Below are 22,682 nucleotides of genomic sequence, written 5' to 3' on the forward strand. Positions count from 1 at the left end.
CCAGTTTATATCTCTGGTCCGACGCCGGACCAGAGAGGGGAGCAGTCATCAAAAGCCTCCTCCTAAAGCTGCAGCCCCCGCCCCATGGAGACCAATGCGGCCCGCGCAGGACCGCGAATCCCGGTTCCAGAGGGGAGCCTGTCTCGTTTGTGGCAATATGGGCCACTTTGCGTCTGCCTGTCCGCGCCGTCCAGACCTCATACTTCCTTCCCGACCAGACAGACCGCCCCGGACCCGGGGGCGACCGCAACGCAGAGGCACCGCGGCCACCCATAGCACTGCTCCGGGACGACACGCACCCTCTGCACTTCACGTCGGAGAAGCTCCCAGTGAACCTATGTCTACCGACCCACCTGGGTCTCGGATTACAAGTGCCCCATTGGGGGACAGTTCTCCTTCTTCAGGTGAGGATCACACCTGGAATCCCCCTGCGCTCAATCTGGAATCTCCTCTCAATCTGTCAAAAAACGGGCAGGGTCTGCAGTGAGTGGAGCGACACCGCAGATCCCTGCAGCTTCTCCTGCAAAACCCAAGGCTCCTGTTATGGTGAGTGAAGTTGAAAATACCGTATATGTGGACGTGGTGTTACAACATTACAAAAGAGGCCCCCAGGTACATGTCAAAGCACTCATAGACTCTGGCTGTGGGCGCTCCCTAATCAATGAGGCCACTTTCAATGCGCTTAAGGTCAAATCAGAGACACTGCCTGATCTCATCCAATTTGCTCAAATGGATGGCAGTAGCTTTAGGGGAGGCCCAGTTGACAGTCGCACACGCGGGGTCGCGATGGATATTGGCACTCATTGGGAACAAATCGACTTTACCATAGCCCCTATCAGGTACGAAGTCATTTTGGGAATAAACTGGCTCAAGGGGCACAGCCCTTCTATAGACTGGAAGGCTGATACTATTACGTTTTCTGATCCTAACTGTGCCCAACACCGCCACGAAGTCGCTGTTGTCCTTCTGACAGCCTCAGCATTGGTCTCTGACACCCCCCTCCTTCTTTGCTACCCGTTGAATATCGGGACTTTGCAGACGTTTTTGATGCAAAGGAATGTGATGCACTACCCCCCCACCGCAGAACGGACTGCACCATTGAAGTGATGGGGGATGGGAAGCTTCCGAAGAGTAAAATTTACCCCATGATCGCTGCTGAACGTACCGTGTTGCGGGACTTTTTAGACAAGAATGTCGCTCGAGGGTTCATACGGCCATCTTCTGCCCCTAACTCAGCCCCCGCTTTCTTTTTCCCCCAAAAAAGGGTGATTTATGCTTATGCATCGATTTACGCTTATGCATCGATTTTCGGAAACCCACTGGACTGTTGCAACCATTAGAAACCCCCTCCAGACCTTGGGAGATAATCGCTATAGATTTTATGACTGATCTCCCTCTCAGCAAGGGGAAAGTTTTGGAAAGCTTTCCTTAAACTGGTGGGGGTGGGACAGGGTCTGTCTAGTGCTTTCCATCCTCAAACAGATGGGCAAACTGAACGTGTTAATGCTGTACTAGAATGTTATCTTCGTTGCTACGTCAATTACCACCAGGATGATTGGGTTGAGTTGTTACCTTTTGCTGAGTATGCTTATAACAATGCTGTACATCAATCCACAGGTTTTAGCCCGTTTCAGGCTGTATATGGCCAGGACTTAAGTCCCATTGGCCATGTTGATGTTTTGAGGGAGGAGGACGGCGAAAGCGTGGCGATTTGGGTGCATACAATTCAAACCACCTGGCCCTGGCTGGTGAAAATCCTTGAGCGGGCTAAACGTAAATACAAAGCTCAAGCTGACAAACACCGGTCTCCCAGCCAGAATTTTAACATGGGTGATTTGGTCTACCTGTCCACCAAAAATCTCCGGTCCACCAGTCCATGTGGAAAACTCAGTGCCAAATACGTGGCCCCCTACCCCATTTCTCGGATCATTAACCCTGTAACCGTGGAACTCTCCCTTCCAAAGACACTGAGACGCATACATCCCGTTTTCCATGTAAGCCTCCTGAAACCTCATATTCCCTCCCTAGAGTGGCATCCCAACCCTCTTCCTGAACAACCGGTGATGGTGGGGGGGGGAGCATTTCAAGGTTGCTAAGATCCTGGACTCGCGTATTCGTCACGGCTCCCTCCAATATCTCATTCGTTGAAGACACTTCACCCCTGCCCAAGACGAGTGGGTTTGCTCGCTCAATGTCTCCGCCTTTCGCCTGATGCGCGCCTTCCATACCGCCTACCCCCACAAGCCAGCCCCCTTACAAGGCGGGAGGGGGCCCTGAGGGGAGCAGAATAATGTCAGGCCTGCTCTCTCCTCTGCATTTGGGATTGTTTTGTCTTCTCGCAGATGCTTTGCTCAAGTATTGTTTATCTAACTGTTGCATTCCTCTCCAGCCTTTGATGCCCGTGGGAGCCTGGCCCCGTTGGCCTGGGGTTGCTGTGCCAACCTGTACTATCTGATATGACCTGTATGACCACTATTCCTCCATATATTCTGCTGTATGTCCTTGCCCCTCCATTCCTTCCTTTTTATTTCTGCAAGCTCTGAATACCTGAATGTTTTCCAATAAAGTCAACTCTCTTTTGGACTACCTGTCTGCGGATGTTGCTTTTGGGAGTACTACGGGGACAAGTGCTTACACCATCAATAGTGAGGGAGTGGGACATAATCTTATTTTAAGTTTCCGCCATGTTTTTATCATATTTTTCACAGTTATGTGTCCCTTGATTTTATTCATATATTTCATAGAGTCTTTCCCCCAGAGTAAATAATGCGATCCACATTGAAGTCCCTCCAATTCCAGTTTGATATTCCTCTCGTCGGGATGCACTATCCAATCCTTGATTCGTATCAGCATTGCCGCTTGATGATATAGTTTTAAATTCGGGAGTGATAGTCCTCCTCTTCTTCCATAATTTTGAATTTTATTCGTGGTCGTTTTCCTCCCAGATGAACTTATTGATCTTTTGTTGCCAAATAGTAAATGTTTTATCTCCAATTTTGATTGGAATCATTTGGAACAAAAAGTTAAACCGTGGAAGAATATTCATTTTTACAATAGCTATCCTGCCCATCCATTATAGTTTTAATTTAGACCATGAGTTTAGATTTTTTTTTTCTATCTTATTCCAAACAGCTTCATAATTGTGTTTGTAGATATCCTCATTCTCCTTCGGTACAATAATTCCTAAATACTTGATTGGATTTGTTGATATTAGACATCCCGTATGCTTTGCAATTTTTGCTTCTTCTTCCTTGGTCATATGTTCTAAAAATATTTTTGTCTTAGACCTATTGATTTTATATCCTGCTAGCTCCCCATATGTTTGTATGTCAGTCATTAGCTTAGCTAAGCCTTCTTGAGGTTGAGTAATTGTTAACAAAACATCGTCCGCGTAACTTCTTATTTTAAATTCTTCTCCGTGAACTTGTATTCCAGATATCTCCCAGTTTGCTCTTATTTTGTTCGCCAGTATCTCCAGGGTTAGGTTAAATAATAGTGGGGATAAAGGGCACCCCTGTCTTGTGCCTTGGGCCTCATATGATAGTGGCCCTAACACCTTAGTGACCTCAAAAGGGCCTTGCCAGGGGTCTCCTGGAGTCTGACCCAAGATTCGGCGGTTGACTAGTACCCAGTCTCCCACTGCCAGCAACCGGGCCCAGGCCGTTTTGTCATAGCAGTCCTTTTGTCACAGTTCGGCTTCTTCCAGATTCTTCCTGGTGGTCTCTTGAGCCTGGGTGAGTCTCTTTTGCAAGACCTGCATGTAGTGAGGTGGTTCATGACCAGCGGTACTGGGCCAGGGAGCCCATTGGTCCCTTACGATCTCCAATATGCCCACAGGTCGCTTGCCGTATATTATCTTGTGCAAGACCTATAGAGGCCCCATTGATGTGGTTTATCAGATGCCAATTTCCTTAGTATAGCCTTTATGGTTTGATTGTATCTTTCTACTAGCCCATCTGTCTGGGGGTGAACTACAGAGGCAAACAACTGCCGTATGCCAAAAGTACGACATACCTGTCTGGTGAGGGAGGCGGTAAAGGAAGTGCACCTGTCAGATACCAATTCTCGAGGAAGCTCTACCTGTGCAAAGAAGTGTATCAACACCCAACAAACCCTGGTGGCTTGGACTGTCTTCATAGGGACTGCTTCGGGGTATCAGGGTGCATAGTTCACTATCACTAGCAGATATCGGTAACCCCGGGGGGTCCAGGGTAAAGGCCCCATGAAGTCTATCCCTAATCCCTCAAAGTGGGTTCCTGTAATGAGCAACGGGGAGAGGGGAGCCCTTGCTGGGCCCATTTTTGACACCCAGCTCAGGACCTGCAAAACTGCTTTACATACTGTGACATGGAGAGCCAGAAGACCTCAGCCTCCAAAAGCGCTAGTGACCCCTTGACTCCTTGGTGTCCCGCCCAAGAGTGGTCATGTCCTAACTCCAGCAGAGCTGCCCGATAATCCTGGGGGACTAACAACTGCCAAGTTTCCCTCCTCTGGACCTGTTTAACCTGATATCAGATCCCACCCTGCTGCATAATGTGAGGGAACCAGCCGGCCCTCATCTCATCCACCACTTGCCCCTCCCTTATAGCTACCATCTTACGAAAAGCTTTCAGCAAGCCATCATTATCTTGTGCTTGCCTGAATGCTTCATCCATGCAACACCCCATCTGGGGTCTACCGGCCTCTTTTTCTTCTATCACTCTGGACGGACCTCCTGGATCTTCGGTTTTCTCTTCTCCGGTAAGGGCCACTTTGTCATGCTTTGCGTGTTCCTGGTTCAGATGTTGCAAGATAGCGGGGAAGCACAGTGCATCCCAGCCCAGGAGCATGGGATAAGGCAAGATGGGGACCCAGGCAATTTCCATCCTGTAGAGGCATCCTTCCCAACACAGACCCACCCTGAATACTGGGTAGGTCTCTCAGTGTTGGTAGAAGCAAGCCACCGTCACATGTTTCACCACAGGCAGATCTCCCAGCAACAAATGGGTTCTTATAATCAAGATGGAATTTCCTGTGTCCATGATGGCCCCTAGAGTGCGGCCTCCTAGTCCCGTGAGGATGAGCATTGGTGTGGTCCAGTTGCCAGTCTCTTAAGCCTGGAATGTGGCCTGCCAGCCCAAGTCACACTCCATTAGGGGACACTCCCTCTTGAAGTGGTCCCACTGCCCACATTTATAACAGGGTCCACCAATTGTTCTGTCAAGGACTGAAAGCTCATTGGGCATGCAAGTGAATACCCATAAGTACAGACTGACTGCTAATTGAGTTAGCAAAGGGGGTCATTCTAGGCAGCTACACCCATAACTCCAAACTATACAAACACATGAAGCTTTCCTCTCTTTTGTCAAGTCATTGCTGTATTGTCCACCCTTCAACATGACATCCAATCTCTGATGGCTAACCAGCCTAGGGCTGTTGATTCAGCAAAAACCGAACCGGAAAAATAGCAAATAAATGTAAATTCTGTAAATTTCTGGTTCAGGTATACCAAATCAGCAAAATCTGGGAGGTTGGCAAAGCCGAATTTGCCATTCCCAAATATTCGGCTTTCCATGGCTCCTGCAGGGGCATTTTTTACATGTAGACGTCCCAAATTGTCAGGGTAGCTAGAAGGGACTCTTCTTGCAAAACCCCCAACTTTGGTAAAGATTGGGTCAGGGGGTCTGGAGTTATTGGGTCTAGAAGGGGTGGCCCCATCCTCTTCCATTCAAATGCTTTGGCAGACTCTTTAATATGATCTGTCCACTGTATCTGAATGGAGAAGCTAGGCTTTAAACAGTAGGTGGGAAAGTTCACCTGGTGCCTTCATAGAGATACAATTTGATACACTTTGTCTCTATGGAGGTGTGGGGTGAATTTTCCCACCCTATGAAGCCCAGCTTCTCCATTCAAATACATTGCAAACATCACATTAAAGAGTCTGAACACAGCCACTTTGCCAATGCATTTGAATGGAGGAGGATGGGGGTTCTTGCAGGGAGAGCCCCTTTCTAGCTACCCTGAAAATTTGGGGCCTCTACCTGTAAAAATGCCCCTTCCCAAAGAGCTGTTGCCTCCATTGAGAAGCATAGGGATTTTTTTTTTTGCACAGCTCCTGGGGGGGGGGCATTTTTGCAGGTAGAGGTCCCAAATTTTCAGGGGAGTGATGTGGGAATTTTCTTTCCCAACCCTAAGTTCTTTGTGTTTGGATTTCTCTGCCTGCCTGCTTACCAAAACAAAGCCAGAGAATGTGATAGGAAACACAGACCATATACTTAGGACACTCTTAGACCACACACACATAGCAGTAAAGCATATAGGTTTATTGAACTTACAGAGAGTTATAAGGCAAAGAGAAAGATAATACTTGACAGATTTAACAAAACCCCACACAGAGACTGATTCACAGACAGACAGATAAATCAAAGCGCTTTGGGTCGTTCCAAGGAAGAGACAGAGATGGTCTCTCCCGGAGAAGAATGAAGACTGGACAACTGGACTAGCCTTTTATAGCCTAAACAGTGAGAGAGGGTCTCAAACGGCCACCTCCTTTCAAATTCTTCAGGAGATGAGTTTTCACAAATCATGGCTACAAGTTTGTTTGGAAATACCCTGTTCTCAAAATAAGTCACTCAGTTCCAGAGGTCTCTGACAACTGCCTGTTCATCAGCCTGTGTACATAAGCAAATCCCCCCCCCTCAATCTATGCAGATAATTTGTTGCCGGTCCTCATGACCTTGCTATCCTTGAACATAATTTCAGGCACCTAATGTGCTTTAGTTAATCAACTCCTAAATGCAATCTCCATTACCCTCTAAGGTCAGAAGCCTAGTGGAAAAGCTGAGGTCAGCTAGCTTCATGTGGATTCTAAACTACAGGTTAAAATATTGAGATATAAAAGTGGTTCTTCTTAAGCCAAACTAATATTTAATATAAAATTCCCACCACAGTCCCCCATTTTTGGGTTAAGAAGAACCCAAACTAATTAATTCCATGTGACTTGCAGGTTGCAGTCTAAAAGTGTAAATATTGCTGGCATACATTGTGAAAGGCAAGAAAGCATAATTATAACAGTAACAGAAAATGAAAAATAATCCTGGGGCTTGTGTTCGCATAAGTGTTTGCTGTGCAGGTCGCTTCCACTCGTTCTATCAGCTAGCTGCTGAAACCATTCCATACATCCTATTTCCTTAACTTATTGGACACCTCCCTTACACTTTCTAATATATTCTCCTATCCGCATACCATCGTTCTGTGGAGCACCTCCAAAGCTCCTCTTTTCATGTGTGTGTGGGCGTTGCAAGTTTGATTGAAAGTATATCCCTAAATATTTAAAGGATTTGACTTGGTCTGTTATGTGGTTATCTATCCTCCAATTGACGATCTGACGACGTCTGGTGAAAATCATAATTTTTGATATTTTATAATTTATTTCAAGAGAATTCGACCGACAAAAGGAGGTGAACGATGACAAAAATCTTCTAAAGCCAATCTGGGTGCAAGAAAGGATTGCAGTATCATCCGCATATAATAACAATCTTAAACAATGTTTGGTGGGTGGCCATCTATTTTTTCAATGTAAGGAGCCAGGTAATTTATAAAAAGGTTAAATAAATGGGGAACTAGTACGCATCCTTGCTTTACTCCTTTAGCAATGGTTATATTGTCTGTCAGATCTCCTTTGGGGCTGACTCTGATTTGGCAGATTGTAGAGGAATACAGTTTTTGGATTAAAAAAGCAGACGTTGGTCCATTCCCATTTTATGTAATTTAATCCAGAGGTGTTCACGAGGCACTGCGTCAAAAGCTCCCTTTAAATCCAAAAAGGCCACAAATAATTCCTTCCTCTCACTTTTAATAAATTTTTCTGCAAGGTGCGCAAGAACAAGGTAATTATCAATAGTTGATTTCCCATGGCAGACTCCTGTTTGTTCAGGCCCCAAGATCTTTTTGGACCAGATCCAGTCGGTGAGTTTCTTCTCTAAATGTCGCACATATATCTTCCATATAATAGAAAGAAGACTTATAGGTTGATAGTTCTCTGGGAGCTTCGGGTCACCTTTTTTAAATATAGGGAGGATGACTGAATTCAACCAGGCATTGAGCAGTATCCCATACTTGTTAATCCTGGTGAACAAGTTGGCTAGTATTAAAGCCCACCAGTCTACATTATTTTTGAGTAGTTCACCGGGGATCCCATCTGGTCCAGGGGCTTTATTTGATTTTAATTTCTTTATTATTGCAATAATTTCATCTGGTTCCACTGGGGCCCAATCTGGTAAATGCAAAACTGTGGGGCCACTGTGATTGGTCATTAAGTTAGTTGACTTGGAGTTTAATCTGGCCAGCATGAAGGCTCTTCCAGTTGCATGGAGCGAGCTGGAGGCGACAAAATGCACGCAGCTATGCACATGGAGCTGTTGCTCAGCTTGGGGGCGGGGAACGTGGAACTCTGTGCCTCTGCCCTGCACCTCAGCGTGCTGTCTTGTGAGCTCCTGACCCATCACCCACCCCCAGGCTCTCTTGGCTAGTGCCAGGCTTCACATTTTGGACAGGTCATTCATTTGCAGTTTCTCCGCCTTTCATGTAGAACTCACTTCCCACACAGGTTCACTTGGTGCCAAGCTCGCTGGGTTTCAATTGCATGGTAAGTTTCTTCTCCCAGGCTTTTTGTTTATTTCTGCTGTCATTGTCCTTCTTCTGACTTCGTGTATATATATTTGGTGCCCTGAATAGCTATTGTTTTTACTTTTATTTTAAGCAGTTTTCTAGTTAACTTTGTGCTACCTTTAATGAACTGATTTTTACGTTGCTTTCAATGAACTGGATTTGATGTTGCTTGTATGCTACTAAACTGGGATGTACTAAAACAGATGACAGGATTGCCCATTAGAAACAATGGGAGAGGCAGAACAGCCCATTGAAAGTAATGGGGGGCAGAATTGACAAGTGACGTGCATTGGCTCTACTGAAATACATTAAAGTACACACAGTGTTGCAAAGACAATGTGGAATAGATTTTCCATTAAGGCCTCTGGGCCCAGATACACTACTCTGAAACTGGGACTAGCAGAAGTGTTCTGGGACTGGAAAGACAGCCCCCACAGTGGAATGATGGCCCGTGATATTAGCAGGTGTGTTCTGAGAGTAGAATGACAGTTCCAGGGAGCAGCAGAAGTGTTCTGGGCCCTCTGTGTAAAGTATAAATCTGGTTCTTGTCCTCCTTCCACTTCTAGTTTCCATTTCTTCTGCCTTCCTGACCTCTGTGTTCCCATTTGTGTCACACCCTGCCTGAGTTCCTTGCACACTTTTGCCCATGCTGTTGGCCACTGACCCAGAGCATCCCCTTCATAGTCTCTCTGTGAAAAATGCCATCCCATACTCTAGGACAGGGATGTACCTTTTTGAGCCTGCGGGCACCTTTGTAATTCTGACACACCATGTTGGGGACAGACACAAAATGACTGCTGCACAATCAATTTGAGCCCTGTCCATAGACCTCTGTGCACCCAACTTCCTCATAACTGCTCATAAGCAAAGGGAATTGACACTTTAACAGTGAGTGACCACCAGGGCTGCTCTAACCTTCAGCCCCATGAAACTCCTACAAAGATCAAACGTAGCTTTGTTTCTCCCCTTTTCATTGTTCTGGGGAGGTGTCAGGCCTGTATCTCAGTTGCTTTCGTTTTCTGCTGACTGTTCAGACTCAACAACTCAAGGATTGTTATTCATACCAATCTGACTTTGAAGCTGTGTGAACCACAGTACTGTTTGTGTTCTGTAATCTCTTACGTGTTTTCATGCATTTATATTACCAAGTTCAAGCCAGAAAAAGCCATTGCTGTCACCTTTTCTTCATGCTCTGTAATCCTATTTAGACCAAGTAAAAACCAGCTTCTTTTGGACCTGACTGTCTCTGATGTGGTTTTTTGGTTCTTACTTGGACCAAGGGCTTACATTGTGACAGCAATGACTTTTCTTTTCTCTCTTCTCATCTGCCAGGCTAGAGCCCCGGAGGGTTCGCCAGGCGCTCGGATTGGAGCTGGGACGGTGCTCTCCGAGTTATTTGCCCGTGGCTGGAGCCCTGGGCGGTTCGCCCGGATTCTGGGGGGAAGCTTGGTCGCTCCCCAGACGGTGGGTTCCTCGCCGGAGCCCTGGAAGGGTCCCATCCTTGGTACCTTCCTTCGAGGACGCCCTACACAAAGTTCATCGGGCAGACGTGGAACGTAACCGCCTGACTGGACTTGTATGGGCGCAGCGCGGAGGCCAGCACCCGCCACGACTTCCAAGCGTTGGATTGTCTAGTGGAGGATGCCCGACTGGCCCAGGTGTGCGGAGCCGGGGCAAAAGCACTGGCGAAACAGATGGTTGCGCTCTTCCACGGAAGGACTTTGACCACCACTTCGATGGCCGGGATTGCTAAGCTGTCAACCCCCACCTTTGGTGTCAGCGCAGCGGCCTTAGCGGTCCGGGTCCAGCCGCTACTGGATCTTCCGGATCAAGCCGAACCTATTTTGGCATGGGAGCAGGAGGCTCTGCCACTAGTTACCACGGCCCTGACCACCAAACTTGAAGCGGATCAAGTTTTGGCGGATTGTAAGAGGGTCAAGGAGGACTTACACTATGAGGAATCTCTCTGGGCGGCCAACCTTCGAATCAGCCAGTCCCGTCGCTTAGGTGATGCGGACGAGGATATGTTTTTGCTCCGACAGCAAAAACGGGAACATATAGGCCGAGTGGCCCGCTTGCAGGATCAAATGGACTTTTTGCTCCACGACAACGACTGCTTGCAGCAGATGCAAGCCGTACCGGGTGGCCCGCCCCCAGCTCTACAGCCAGGGACTCCTGATCAAGTTCAACCGCAGCAACCTGCGGCACCTCTGGGCGGTGCGCCCGTTTTGCCAGTAGCTCCAGCAGTGCCTGTGGCGTCAGGAGCCCCCGGAGCTCCCGTCCTGCCGCCGCCAGGAAGGCCAGGGGCCCCGTTCCTTGGATCTATACCAGCACCCGTACTACCTCCAGTTCCATGGAGACCACCCAAACTGAAGACCTCTTTTGCCGGCTCGGCAGAGATACTACCCCGTCAGCGACCCAAGGAGAGGGGAAGCCAGAAGCCTCCCCCCAAAGCTTCTGCTTCCTGCCCGCGGAGATCAGCAGGACCCCCTCAGGATCGCGAGTCCCGATTCCAAAGGGGGGCCTGTCTCGTTTGCGGCGCAATGGACCACTTTGTTTCAGCATGTCCTCGACGCCCGGAGTTCCCTCGACTGAACGCATCGCCCCGAGCTTGGGGACGATCTCAACGCAGAGGCACCGCGTCCACCCGCAGTACAGCACCGGGACGGCCCACACCCTCTGCACTTCCTACTTCTGCAGACCCCTCCGGGGTCCTGGATTACAAGTGCCCCAATGGGGGACAATTCTCTATCTTCGGACAGGGATCTTCCCTGGGATACCCCAGCGTTAAACCTGGACTCGCCTCCTGACCTGTCAAAAAACTGGAGACGACCTCAATGCGGAGGCACCGCGGCCTCCCGCAGTACAACGCCAGGACGGCTCACACCCTCTGCACTTCATTTCAGAGACTCTCCCGATCTTCCTACTTCTACAGACCCATCCGGGTCTCGGATTACAAGCGCCCCAGTGGGGGACAATTCTCCATCTTCGGACGGGGTTCATCTCCAGGATACCCCAGCGCTAAACCTGGACTCGCCTCTTGACCTGTCAAATAACGAGTCACAGTCTGCGGTGAATGGAGCATCCCCGCAGACCCCCGTAGTTTCTCCTGCAAAACCCAGGAAACCGGTGAAGGTGAGAGAAGTAGAAAATACGGTGTATGTGAACGCAGTGTTGCAACACTATAAAGGGGGTCCCCAACTACCTGACAAGGCACTTATTGACTCTGGCTGCGGCCGCACTTTAATCAGTGAGACCACGTTTGCAGCTCTCAAAGTCAAATCCGAAGCTTTACCCGCCCCCGTCCAATTCGCCCAGATGGACGGGAGCCATTTTAAGGGGGGGCCAGTTGACCATCGCACAAGGGGAGTAGCGATGGGTATCGGTTCCCATTGGGAACAAATTGACTTTACTATAGCCCCCATCCGATTTGAAGTGGTCTTAGGGTTAAAGGACATAGTCCCTGCATAGACTGGGAAACTGACACTATTACCTTTGCCAACCCCAAGTGCGAACAGCACTGACAGGGAGTCGCGGTGGTGCCTCCACCCGCTCCGGCTTTAACCTCCGATGCCGCATAGCCACTGCCGTTGCCCGAAGCATACGGAGACTTTGCAGATGTCTTTGATGTTAAGGAATGTGATGCCTTACCCCCCCCACCGTGCCACTGACTGTGCAATTGAGGTGGTGAAAGATTGCACACTGACTAAGAGCAAGATTTACCCCATGAGCGTTTCTGAACGCGCTGTGTTACGGGACTTTCTGGATAAGAATCTCGCTCGAGGGTTCATTCGGCCATCAAATGCTCCCAACTCAGCCCCTGCATTCTTCGTTTGAAAAAAGGAGGGTGATCTATGTTTATGCATTGACTTCAGAAAGCTCAATGCAGTTACCCAAGCAAACGCCTATCCCATACCGTTGATTTCAGATATTTTGGGACAATTACAGGAGGGACGCGTGTTCTCCAAACTAGACTTAGTGGAAGCTTACTATCGCGTTCGTATCCGTGAGGGGGACGAGCCCCTCACCGCCTTCTCCAGCTGTTTTGGGATGTACGAATTCCTTGTAATGCCTTTTGGATTGAAAGGGGCCCCGGGGGTCTTCATGCAGCTCATTAATGAAATCCTCCATGATTTGCTGTTGGTGGTTTATTTGGATGATATCCTAATTTATTCCAAAACCATGGAAGAGCATGTTGCTCTGGTCAGAGAAGTTTTGCAACGTCTACGTAACCACCAGCTCTATGCAAAGCTGTCTAAATGCGAATTTCACCAAGAGAAAATAACTTTCTTGGGGTACATAATTTCTCATCGTGGCCTTAGCATGGATCCTGCTAAAGTCCAATCGGTACTTGACTGGACTCCGCCCTCCACCCGCAAGCAAGTACAGCAATTCCTGGGCTTTGCTAATTTCTACCGCGGTTTCATTCCCAACTTCACTCAAACGGCACTCCCAATCACTGATCTCCTGAAAACAAAAGGAAAAGGGGGTTCTGCAATGTTGCCCTCTGCCAAAATACAGTGGACTGATCAGTGCCAATCCGCCTTTGTAGCCCTCAAACGACTTTTCACATCGGAACCTGTCCTACAGCACCCAGATCCGAACCGAATGTTCATTGTACAAGTCGATGCGTCCGACGTAGCCATGGGGGGGGGCCTTCTCCAAAGAGGACCGGACGGTCTTCTTCACCCCTGTGCCTACTTCTCCAAAAGGTTTGCTCATGCCCAATTGAATTGGCCCATCTGGGAAAAGGAGGCGTCAGCCGTCCACTATGCCCTTACTCTGTGGAGGCAATTCCTGGAAGGGTCCAGGGTCCCCTTTGAAGTTTGGACAGACCACAAAAATCTAGCTGCCCTCACAGGGACCCATAAATTGTCCGCAAAACAACAGCGTTGGGCGGACTTCTTTGCTCAATTTCGTTTTGTTCTTAAACACGTGCCTGGAAAACAAAACGTGCTCGCTGATGCCCTATCCAGGTTGCCGCAATACCCAGTAAAACTTGATCGGCCGTCTGACTCTTTGTTCACCCCGGCGCAACGAAGGGCCCTGCCCGTGCTGGCCGTGCAGACCCGGTCTCAAACTCGACCTCTACCTGAAGTCCGAGCAGTAACCGAGAAGGTAACCAACCCTGCCCAGCAAGCTCCCTTGCCAGTCCCTCTAGCGCCATCTGCAACCGGTGCCCCGCAGCAGCCAATTTCTCCCCCCCTTCCAGCTCCTGGTTCTCCTTCTCCCACAAAAGGAGGGGGGTTGATCATCTCCAACTCCTTCCTGGACTCCCTCCGGGCTCAATGCTTAGCTGAACGCACTGCCCAAACCTTGCCCCCAGGTGTGCTTGAGCAAGGTGGTTGTTGGTACAAAGACTCGAAATTGTATGTGCCTAAGACACTTCGAAAAGAAGTCCTGCAATTGGCTCATGGAACTAAAACTACAGGACACTTTGGGTTCCTGAAAACCCTTCACTTGTTGCGCAGGCAGTTTTGGTGGAAGGGGATGCGTTCTGATGTGGACTCCTTCATTCGCAGCTGCCCCATTTGTGCCACGGTCAAACGATCTCAAGGCAAGCCCCCAGGACTGCTACAACCGCTGGAAGTTCCCAGCAAGCCCTGGGAAGTGATTGCCATGGATTTTATGACAGATCTACCACTTAGCGGGGGCAAAACTGTACTATGGGTTGTTACCGACTTATTTTCCAAATAGGTACATTTGGTTCCATGTGCGGGTATTCCCTCCGCCCCCAAGTTGGCCCGCCTCTTTGTGTCACATGTTTTCCGGCTACATTTGTTTCCGCGTAAGATAATTTGCGACCGTGGAAGTAGTTTTGTTGCTAGGTTTTGGAAAGCTTTTCTCAAATTGGTGGGGGTGGAGCAAGGTTTGTCTAGTGCTTATCATCCCCAGACAGATGGACAAACTGAACGTGTCAATGCTGTGTTAGAATGTTATTTACGGTGCTATGTCAATTACCACCAAGATGATCGGGTAGAACTGTTACCTTTTGCAGAATATGCTTACAATAATGCTGTGCATCAATCTACAGGTTTCAGCCCCTTCTATGCTGTGTATGGTCAGGACTTCGGTCCTCTTGCCCCTGTAGAAGCACCCGAGGGGGAGGGGGATCCTGACGTAGCCTCTTGGGCACATGCTCTCCGTACCACATGGCCCTGGCTAATGAGCAATCTTGACAGAGCTAAGCACAAGTACAAAGCGCAAGCAGATAAGCATCGTTCTCCCAGCAAGGACTTTCAAATTGGTGACTTAGTGTATCTGTCCACCAAGAACCTAAGGTCCACTCGTCCTTGCCACAAACTCAGTGCCAAGTATATTGGACCATATCCTATTGCCCGGATTATTAATCCTGTCACAGTGGAACTTACTCTCCCTAAAACCTTAAAATGTATACACCCAGTCTTCCATGTCAGTCTCCTCAAGCCTCATACCGCCTCCCCGGAATGGCACCCTGACCCGCCTCCCGAGCAGCCCATAATGGTGGGGGGGAGGAGCATTTTGAAGTATCAAAAATCCTGGACTCTCGTATACGACATGGATCTCTCCAATACCTGATTCGCTGGAAGCACTTTCCCCCAGCATACGATGAGTGGGTGCGTGCACAGAATGTCTCCGCCCCACATCTGGTCAATGCCTTTCACACCGCCTACCCGGACAAGCCGTCCCCCTACCAAGCCGGAGGGGGGCCTTAAGGGGGGCAGAATGTCAGGCCTGTATCTCAGTTGCTTTCGTTTTCTGCTGACTGTTCAGACACAACAACTCAAGGATTGTTATTCATACCAATCTGACTTTGAAGCTGTGTGAACCACAGTACTGTTTGTGTTCTGTAATCTCTTACGTGTTTTCATGCATTTATATTACCAAGTTCAAGCCAGAAAAAGCCATTGCTGTCACCTTTTCTTCATGCTCTGTAATCCTATTTAGACCAAGTAAAAACCAGCTTCTTTTGGACCTGACTGTCTCTGATGTGGTTTTTTGGTTCTGACTTGGACCAAGGGCTTACAGGAGGCTTGGTTTCAGGATCAATTTAGGAGGTCTGGCTTTCCCTCTTGGCCATTCCCATTTCTTTCAGATTTCTTCTTCTAAGAGCTCATGTACAATCCGTGTCCATACTTTCTGAAACTAGATGTCTTATGTCTAGCAGGGGGCTGTTGTGGGACCTTGAAGCCTCTGTTATTTGTCCTTTAATAGTATCCTGTAAAGTATCAATTAACTTTCTTATAGCACCTAATGGGCATTCAGGGATTGGTGTTCAGAGATACTCAAATCTATCTGACACTCAGGTAAAGGGACTTCATTACTTAAATGATGGAGTCAGACATCCTTACATGGCAGGTGTGTGATGGGCTTTTCAGCTGTGGCACAGAATAATCAAAGGTGCTCAAAAAGTGTCTCATTAAAATTTCCACCATCCTACCTGGAACCTAACCACTGTACTCACTGTTCTAATTTGGGTTTTTTTCTGCTCCTTCAATAAATTTCCCTTTTAATAGCTCAGAGGAAGTAGGGTTGCCTTCATTCTGACATTACCAAGTACTCCAACAAGAGAGGGATTGGCACTGTTTAAAATTTCAAGGGGGCCTCAGTTGTTTGTTGTCTTTGAGGTTTATTTCAGTTAGAAAACTGGGGGAGGCAAAATCTTCATATCAGTGCTGGATTAAAAATTGTACGTCTACAGCATACAAGGCTCAGGGAAGAGATTTACCAGACGGTGTTATGGTTCATTCTCTCAGGGGCACAGCTACTTCTGCGGTCGATTGTGTGTGTGTTTTTCTTTCCGTGGAAACAAGTTGTGAGGTATCCGTAGGGAAATTCTTCTCTAAGTTTACCTAGCATTTCCATATAACCACACTGACATCTTCAGATGCAGTCTCTGGTAGAAGGGGACTCCAGCAAGTGGTGACTGATGTATAGTTTGGTGGTCCTGTCCTAGTTTTGATGGCTTTTCTATAGCCTACCAGTCTAGACTGCAGCACCCTAGGAACCACTGGAGAAGGGAAATGTTTATTAACTTACTGTGAATTTCCTTTCTGAGTGGTTACAGGGTACTGCAGTCTCCCCTCCCTTCTGGTTAATAGTTATTGGAGTCACTAGAATGATCCTAACAAGTTCTCTGAGTCTCTTGGGAGGACCAATTCACTTGTTGTGGTTCTGGGCAGTTTGAGTCAGGTGGGATGTTCTATTATTGTTGTGTGTGTTTATTTCCTTTATATATAACCCAGGTGAATGTGCAATTCTGGAATTATGTTATTTATTATGCTGAGTTGATTTGTTTAGGAGCTTTGTCAGGTGCTTCTGGGAGACAGAGAGGAAGCCCCTCCTACTGGAGTCAGGGAAAAGCTCACAACCCTGCCTGCATCCAAGTGGAGATGCTTCTCCCAGCAGTATAGACTGTAGCATCCTGGAACTACTGAGAAAGGAAATTTATGGTAAATGAATAAAATTTTCCAATCTCAGCTATTTTGAAACCATTTTATAAGCCATAATTCACTGTACCCCAATACTACTGGTACTGCCAATACAGATACAAACTTTTTGCCTAGCATTTATAATAATTTAAGCACAGGACAATACTTTTTAATTAAGATTCTTTGCCTAGAACATTGCTTGCTAAAATGTATTGATTTATGGTGCAACAACACACATGCTAACAGATTTCAGTATATTGTACTGTGTGCATTTGTGTTTCCACTTGGCATAACTGGAAGTAGAGGTATTGCTTTTGTCTAATTTCAAAACTGAAGCACTGCTAGAAAAGTCAGATGTTGAGCATAGTGACTTGTACTGTAAGGCCTAGTCCCATATGGTTAGTTCATTTGGCTAGTATATTGAAACTTCAGCTTTGTAAATTTTGAGATGTTGTGTGTTCATTTTATTTGTGGCAAAGCTAGTTTGCAGCTTTTATAACTGCTTGTTCTGAAATCTTCATGCTGTTTGTTGTTTGTTCAAATGCTGCCTTCCTGCTAGGACTTCTAGCCGCAGAAAGTAGGTATCCCTTTGCTTTCCTCTAAAGCTTTGCTACTGTGTTTGGCTTTGCATGTTCAAATCTCTGCTTTTCCCTGCTTCCCCCCCCCTTGTTTTATAATACCTCAGTTTTAGAGTAACTTGCATGTTTGTAATATAAAAACACTAACACGTGAAACTATGCTGTAGACATATATTATTTAGCAGCTTAAATATTGACCAGATTATTTCTTTAGAATAGGAAACATCTCAAAGCTTATCCTTGAGGCAGAATTTCAAATAATAATCCTTTTCCAAGTGAAAGCACATCATCCCTCATGGAGAGATCCCCTTAGGGTGTGTTTCTTCTCTTCTCTTATCATAGAGCACATGGAAGAAGCACTCTGGTACAACTGTGGGTAATGTGATATGTCTGCCTCTGCCCTAGCCAGCCTCAGGATCTGGATATCAGGGACACTGTGCTTTGTCCTGGTCACTGTATGTCAAAAAAGGTGCTGCAGAGCTTGAAAAAAATGCAGAAGGAAAGCAACCAAAATGATAAAACGATTTTCTGTGAGGAAAGGCTAAAAAGAGTGTGGGATGTTTCCGTTTAGAATAAAAGACAAGTAAGTGGAAGACATGATGGAGACTGGGTGGAGAAAGTAGATGGACAGATTATTATTCTCCTCCCCCATAATATTAGAATTCAGGGATGCCCAGTGAAGTATATGCAAATTTGAGACAGGGAAAAGGAATTCACTGTCAATGGACATAGTGATGATCACTGGTGTGTGTGTGTGTGTAAAGTGCCATTAAGTCGCAGCCGACTTATGATGACCCCAACAAGGGGCTTTCAAGGCAAGTGATTAAGCCGCTGCAGTGTCTTCCTTGGAGGTACTCCCTTCCAAGTACTGACCCTGCTTAGCTTCCAAGATCTGACGAGATCAGGCTATATCATGCTGCTTTCCTTCCCCGATCACTGGCATAAGTGGCTTTAAAAAGAGATCAGGCAGATTCATGGATGGATAGATCCATCAATGCCTACCAGCCATGGTGACTAAAGGAAACTCCACATCCAACATCAGCTAACCTGGAGGCAACATCAGTAGAGGGCTTTGCTACTGTTAACTATTGGTTAGCGCCCCCCTCCCAAGACCCCCTGTGTGAAACAAGATGCTGGACTAGGGCAAACAATTTGTCTGATGCAACAGAGCTCTTCTTCTGTTATAACTAATTTGTAGTGTGCAGAAAGGGAAAGGTTAATTCAGATATGGGATTTAATGTGGGATGTATCCTACAAATCATTAAGTGCAAGTCACTTGTAGAAGTGTATTCTCTTTTCTTCCCCTTCTCACAGCAGGCTCTTATGACCCCTAAATAGCCAGTCATAGGCATCAGGGGATCCTCATGAACAAAAATGGCACAATGCATGAGGAGGGGGAAATGGGGTAAAATTGCCTCTACTTCCCCTTTTTACCAGCGGAGCAAGAGGTACAGTCCCGTCCCCCCCCCCCCCACCGTTCTGTGCAATTTTTTATGCTGCAGGATAGTTTATCCAGAAGGCTCCTTCGGTAACCCCACCCCCCACCCCAGCACTGGATTTTCAGGGGTCAGAGATTGCTAGGGAAGGCACAGGAAACCTGCCTTTGCAATCAGCTTTTGTGAATGGTGGGGGTCATTTGTTTTAACTGTGTAGTGCAGTTGCTAAAAGAAATTAGTATGAATGACATTATATGCTTGCTTCCAAATGCAATGGTTTACTAAAATATATTTAGTTATTTCAGTGTTTACTTTGGTTAGCTTTGTTAGGCTTTTTCCCACTAATCTATCCTAACCAAAAAAATTGAGGCAACATATTATTTTGTTGACTGTTCCAAAATAATACCAATGTAAAATCTGAAGACCTCTCTTTCCCAAACGTTAAGCCTGGACACTAATGTCGTCCCTGATGAACAAGTTGTACCGCACCTTCTACAGGATGCTCTTGCTCAGTCTTTGAGCTTCTGATCATCACAAGTGGGTGGGGGGAGGTGTTTCACATGGAAAAAACTGTCAGTGTTCACAAGTCATAGAAACATGCTATACACATGGTTACTGTCAGAAAGAGTTCTTACGTCAGTTAGAAATCACAGTCACCAAGAATACCTTATAGAACATATACTGCCCCAAAAATATTTAGAACTTTGTTAGCCAAGTATAGAAATCTGAAGCTGGTTCAGATTTGGAGTATTTTTAACGTGCAAGCTAAACAACAAGCATTTTGCAGATTGCCTTATGTGCAGAAAATTCATAATAATCTTGGATGTTTTATATTGCTTGTGAATATCAGTAAAGTGGGCAGTCTTTAAGAGCCCACTTAAAGTGGTATACGGGTTAGAGTGTTGGGCTAGGAAGCTTGCTGAGTGACCTTGGGCCAGTCACATGTGTGCACCCTAACCTACCTCACAGGGTTGTTGTAAGGATAAAATGGTGGAGAGGAGAATGGTGTAAGTAACCTTTGGGGCTCAACTTTCTTTTCTTTTTTTATTTACTTCATTTATACCCTTCCTTACTTCTTGGTGGGAGAATGACTCTAAGTTTATTCCAGCTGAATCTTGTATTAACCCTGAGGAGCAGATTCCCACTGCAGACAGCTGTTGGCATTGACTGTGTGTACCTTGTGCTGGGATTCAGGGGCAGAATGGCTGGTGAAGACTTTTTTCTTTCATTTGGCCTACCCTCAATAATTGTTATTACCTTGCCCCCCGTTTTGATGTGTGTTTTGTGTTTACATGTTTTTATTGAATTGATGAGTTATTTTAAATGCTGTTTTAATGTTAGTATACCAACATGAATCTTGGTATACCATGTGCCTAGCTTACCAATAGGTTCCTGTCTTTGCTGGTGGAAGGGGTTTCTGACCTGGCATCGCGAACCCCAGGAGAATAGTCCTGGGGGGCTTCAGTATTCACATGGAAGCCTTGTTTGTTCATGCTCAGGACCTTATGACTACCATGGGGCTATCCCAAGCTATACTGATCCCAATACAAACAAAAGGGTCCATACCTGATTTAATTGTTTATGCTGAGTTGTCTGGTGGAATAGGTAACTGTCCAGCCTGTTCATCATGTTCCGGCCTATGCCTGCTGAAGTTTCAATTGACAGGGCTCCCCTTCACTGCAGTGATGGTGAACTGATTGGTTGGGTATATATACCCTACTTTTCTCCTCAGTGGAAACCCAAAGTGCCTTAAAACATAATTCCCCTTTCTTCCATTTTAGCCTCAAAACAACCCTGTGAGGTAGGTTAGGCCGATTGAGTAACTGTCCGAGAGTCATCTAGCGGACTTCCATGGCAGAGTGAGAATTCAACCCTGGATCTCCTAGATCCTAGTCCAACATTCTGACCACCACACCAATGCTGGCCCTCCAGTAAGGAAGATGAATTAATTCCGTGGGATTTTGAAAGCCTGAGTGGTAGCTCTTTGGTCGGGCCCTAGAGTGCCACAGGGCTTTGGCAAGTGACAGAGTTGCTCCCCATTGTCCTCTCCTCCCAGCATGGTGTAGTAGTTAAGAGCAGTGGTTTGGAGCGGTGGACTCTGATCTGGAGAACCAGATTTAATTCCCCACTCCTCCACATGAGCAGCGGAGGCTGATCTGGAGAACCGGGTTGGTTTCCCCACTCCTACACATGAATCCAGCTGGGTGACTTTGGGCTAGTCACAACTCTCTCAGCCCCGCCTACCTCACAGGGTGTCTGTTGTGGGGAAGGGAAGGTGATTGTAAGCCGGTTTGATTCTGCCTTAAGTGGTAGAGAAAGACGGCATATAAAAACCAGCTCTTCTTCTTTTCCCTCTAACAGGAATCTGTTTCCATGATTTTCATCAGAGCTCAGCACAGTGAATAGTTGGTAGATTTATAGAGCATTATTGGTGGAAATATTTTGCCGAATTGGGCAGATCACACCGAAGAGCCTGTTTTGAATGCCTGTGAAGTGGCGGTGGATGGGGTGGTGAGGAAAGGCTACTTCTGTGCTGCTGTTGCACCCAGCTCAGTTGTTCAGGGTGATTCAGCGGTAGATGGTGCCTTAGGGGGGATGGGAGTCCCAAAAATACACTGTTTTAACATTTAACAGTTTTTAATTTATTTTTCTTAATTTATGTGTTTGTTTGTTTAAAAGGGTCCCCAAGGTGGCAAACATCAAAACATTTGAACATTAAAACAGCATTTAAAATAATATATAAAATAATTCTATAAAAAGATGTAAACACAAAACACAACATCAAAACCAGGGAAGAGGGCTAATAACAATTGGAGGGGGGATGCCAAATGAAAGAGAAAAAAGTGTTCCCCTGCTGGCAGAAAACAATGATAGAGGAAGCAGACAAATCTACCTGGGGAATGAGTTTCAAAGTTTTGTCCCTACAACCATGAAGCCCCTTTCTTGGGTTGCTACCCATCTAGCTTCAGATAAGCAGGGCCTCCAAAAATGACCTGAGTGAATGGGTAGGTTTACATGGGAGAAGGTGGTCCTTAAGGTAGAATCCTAGAATCATAGAGTTGGAAGGTACCCCAGGGTCATCTAGTCCAACCCCTTTACAATGCAGAAAATTCACACCTCCCCCACACACACCCCAGTGACCCCTACTCCATGCCCAAGAATGCTGGCCCCAAACCATATAGAGCTTTAAAGGTCAGTACCAGTACCCTGGGGGCGATGCCACTTAATTGAGCATGTTGGTTAAAAAAGCTTTATTATATGTGCATTTTCACGTGCTTACATTCTGCAATTTAACAGTTCCTCAGCAAAAGCTATAGATTGTAATGTTTGGGGGGGTTAGGATTCCAGGTTTTTGTCTAAGAGTCAATTCACTAAGTAGTTTCTTGTTGGTCTGATTATAGGAGCAGTTTCTCAAGTGTTGGACAGCCTAGAGGAAATCCATGCACTTACAGATTGCAGTGAAAAAGACTTAGATTTTTTACATAGTGTTTTCCAGGATCAGCATCTTCATACACTACTAGATGTAAGTATTGCTTAAGCAAAATATTTAGGTTATTGAAACATATGAACCAGTTAGTTTTTTTGTTGATTTTGGACAATTACAAACA

At 46.6% G+C, this 22,682-nt stretch overlaps 1 protein-coding gene across 20 annotated transcripts in view; it reads left to right on the forward strand.

Moving 5' to 3' along the window:
* The window catches only part of CASK (calcium/calmodulin dependent serine protein kinase), a 327,562-nt gene that overhangs the window by 212,480 nt on the left and 92,400 nt on the right, over positions 1-22,682 (forward strand). For 15 of the 20 annotated variants that reach the window (XM_056858036.1, XM_056858039.1, XM_056858041.1 and 12 more), the window contains exons 11-12: positions 17,620-17,637; positions 22,476-22,597. In XM_056858036.1, coding sequence (XP_056714014.1) covers positions 17,620-17,637; positions 22,476-22,597 — 140 coding nt within the window. The remainder of the gene's footprint in view (positions 1-17,619; positions 17,638-22,475; positions 22,598-22,682) is intronic. The other 5 variants (XM_056858037.1, XM_056858048.1, XM_056858056.1 and 2 more) reach the window with 1 other exon arrangement.

This window comes from Euleptes europaea, chromosome 12 (genome assembly GCF_029931775.1).
Source record: "Euleptes europaea isolate rEulEur1 chromosome 12, rEulEur1.hap1, whole genome shotgun sequence".
NCBI classification, from domain to species: Eukaryota; Metazoa; Chordata; class Lepidosauria; order Squamata; family Sphaerodactylidae; genus Euleptes; species Euleptes europaea.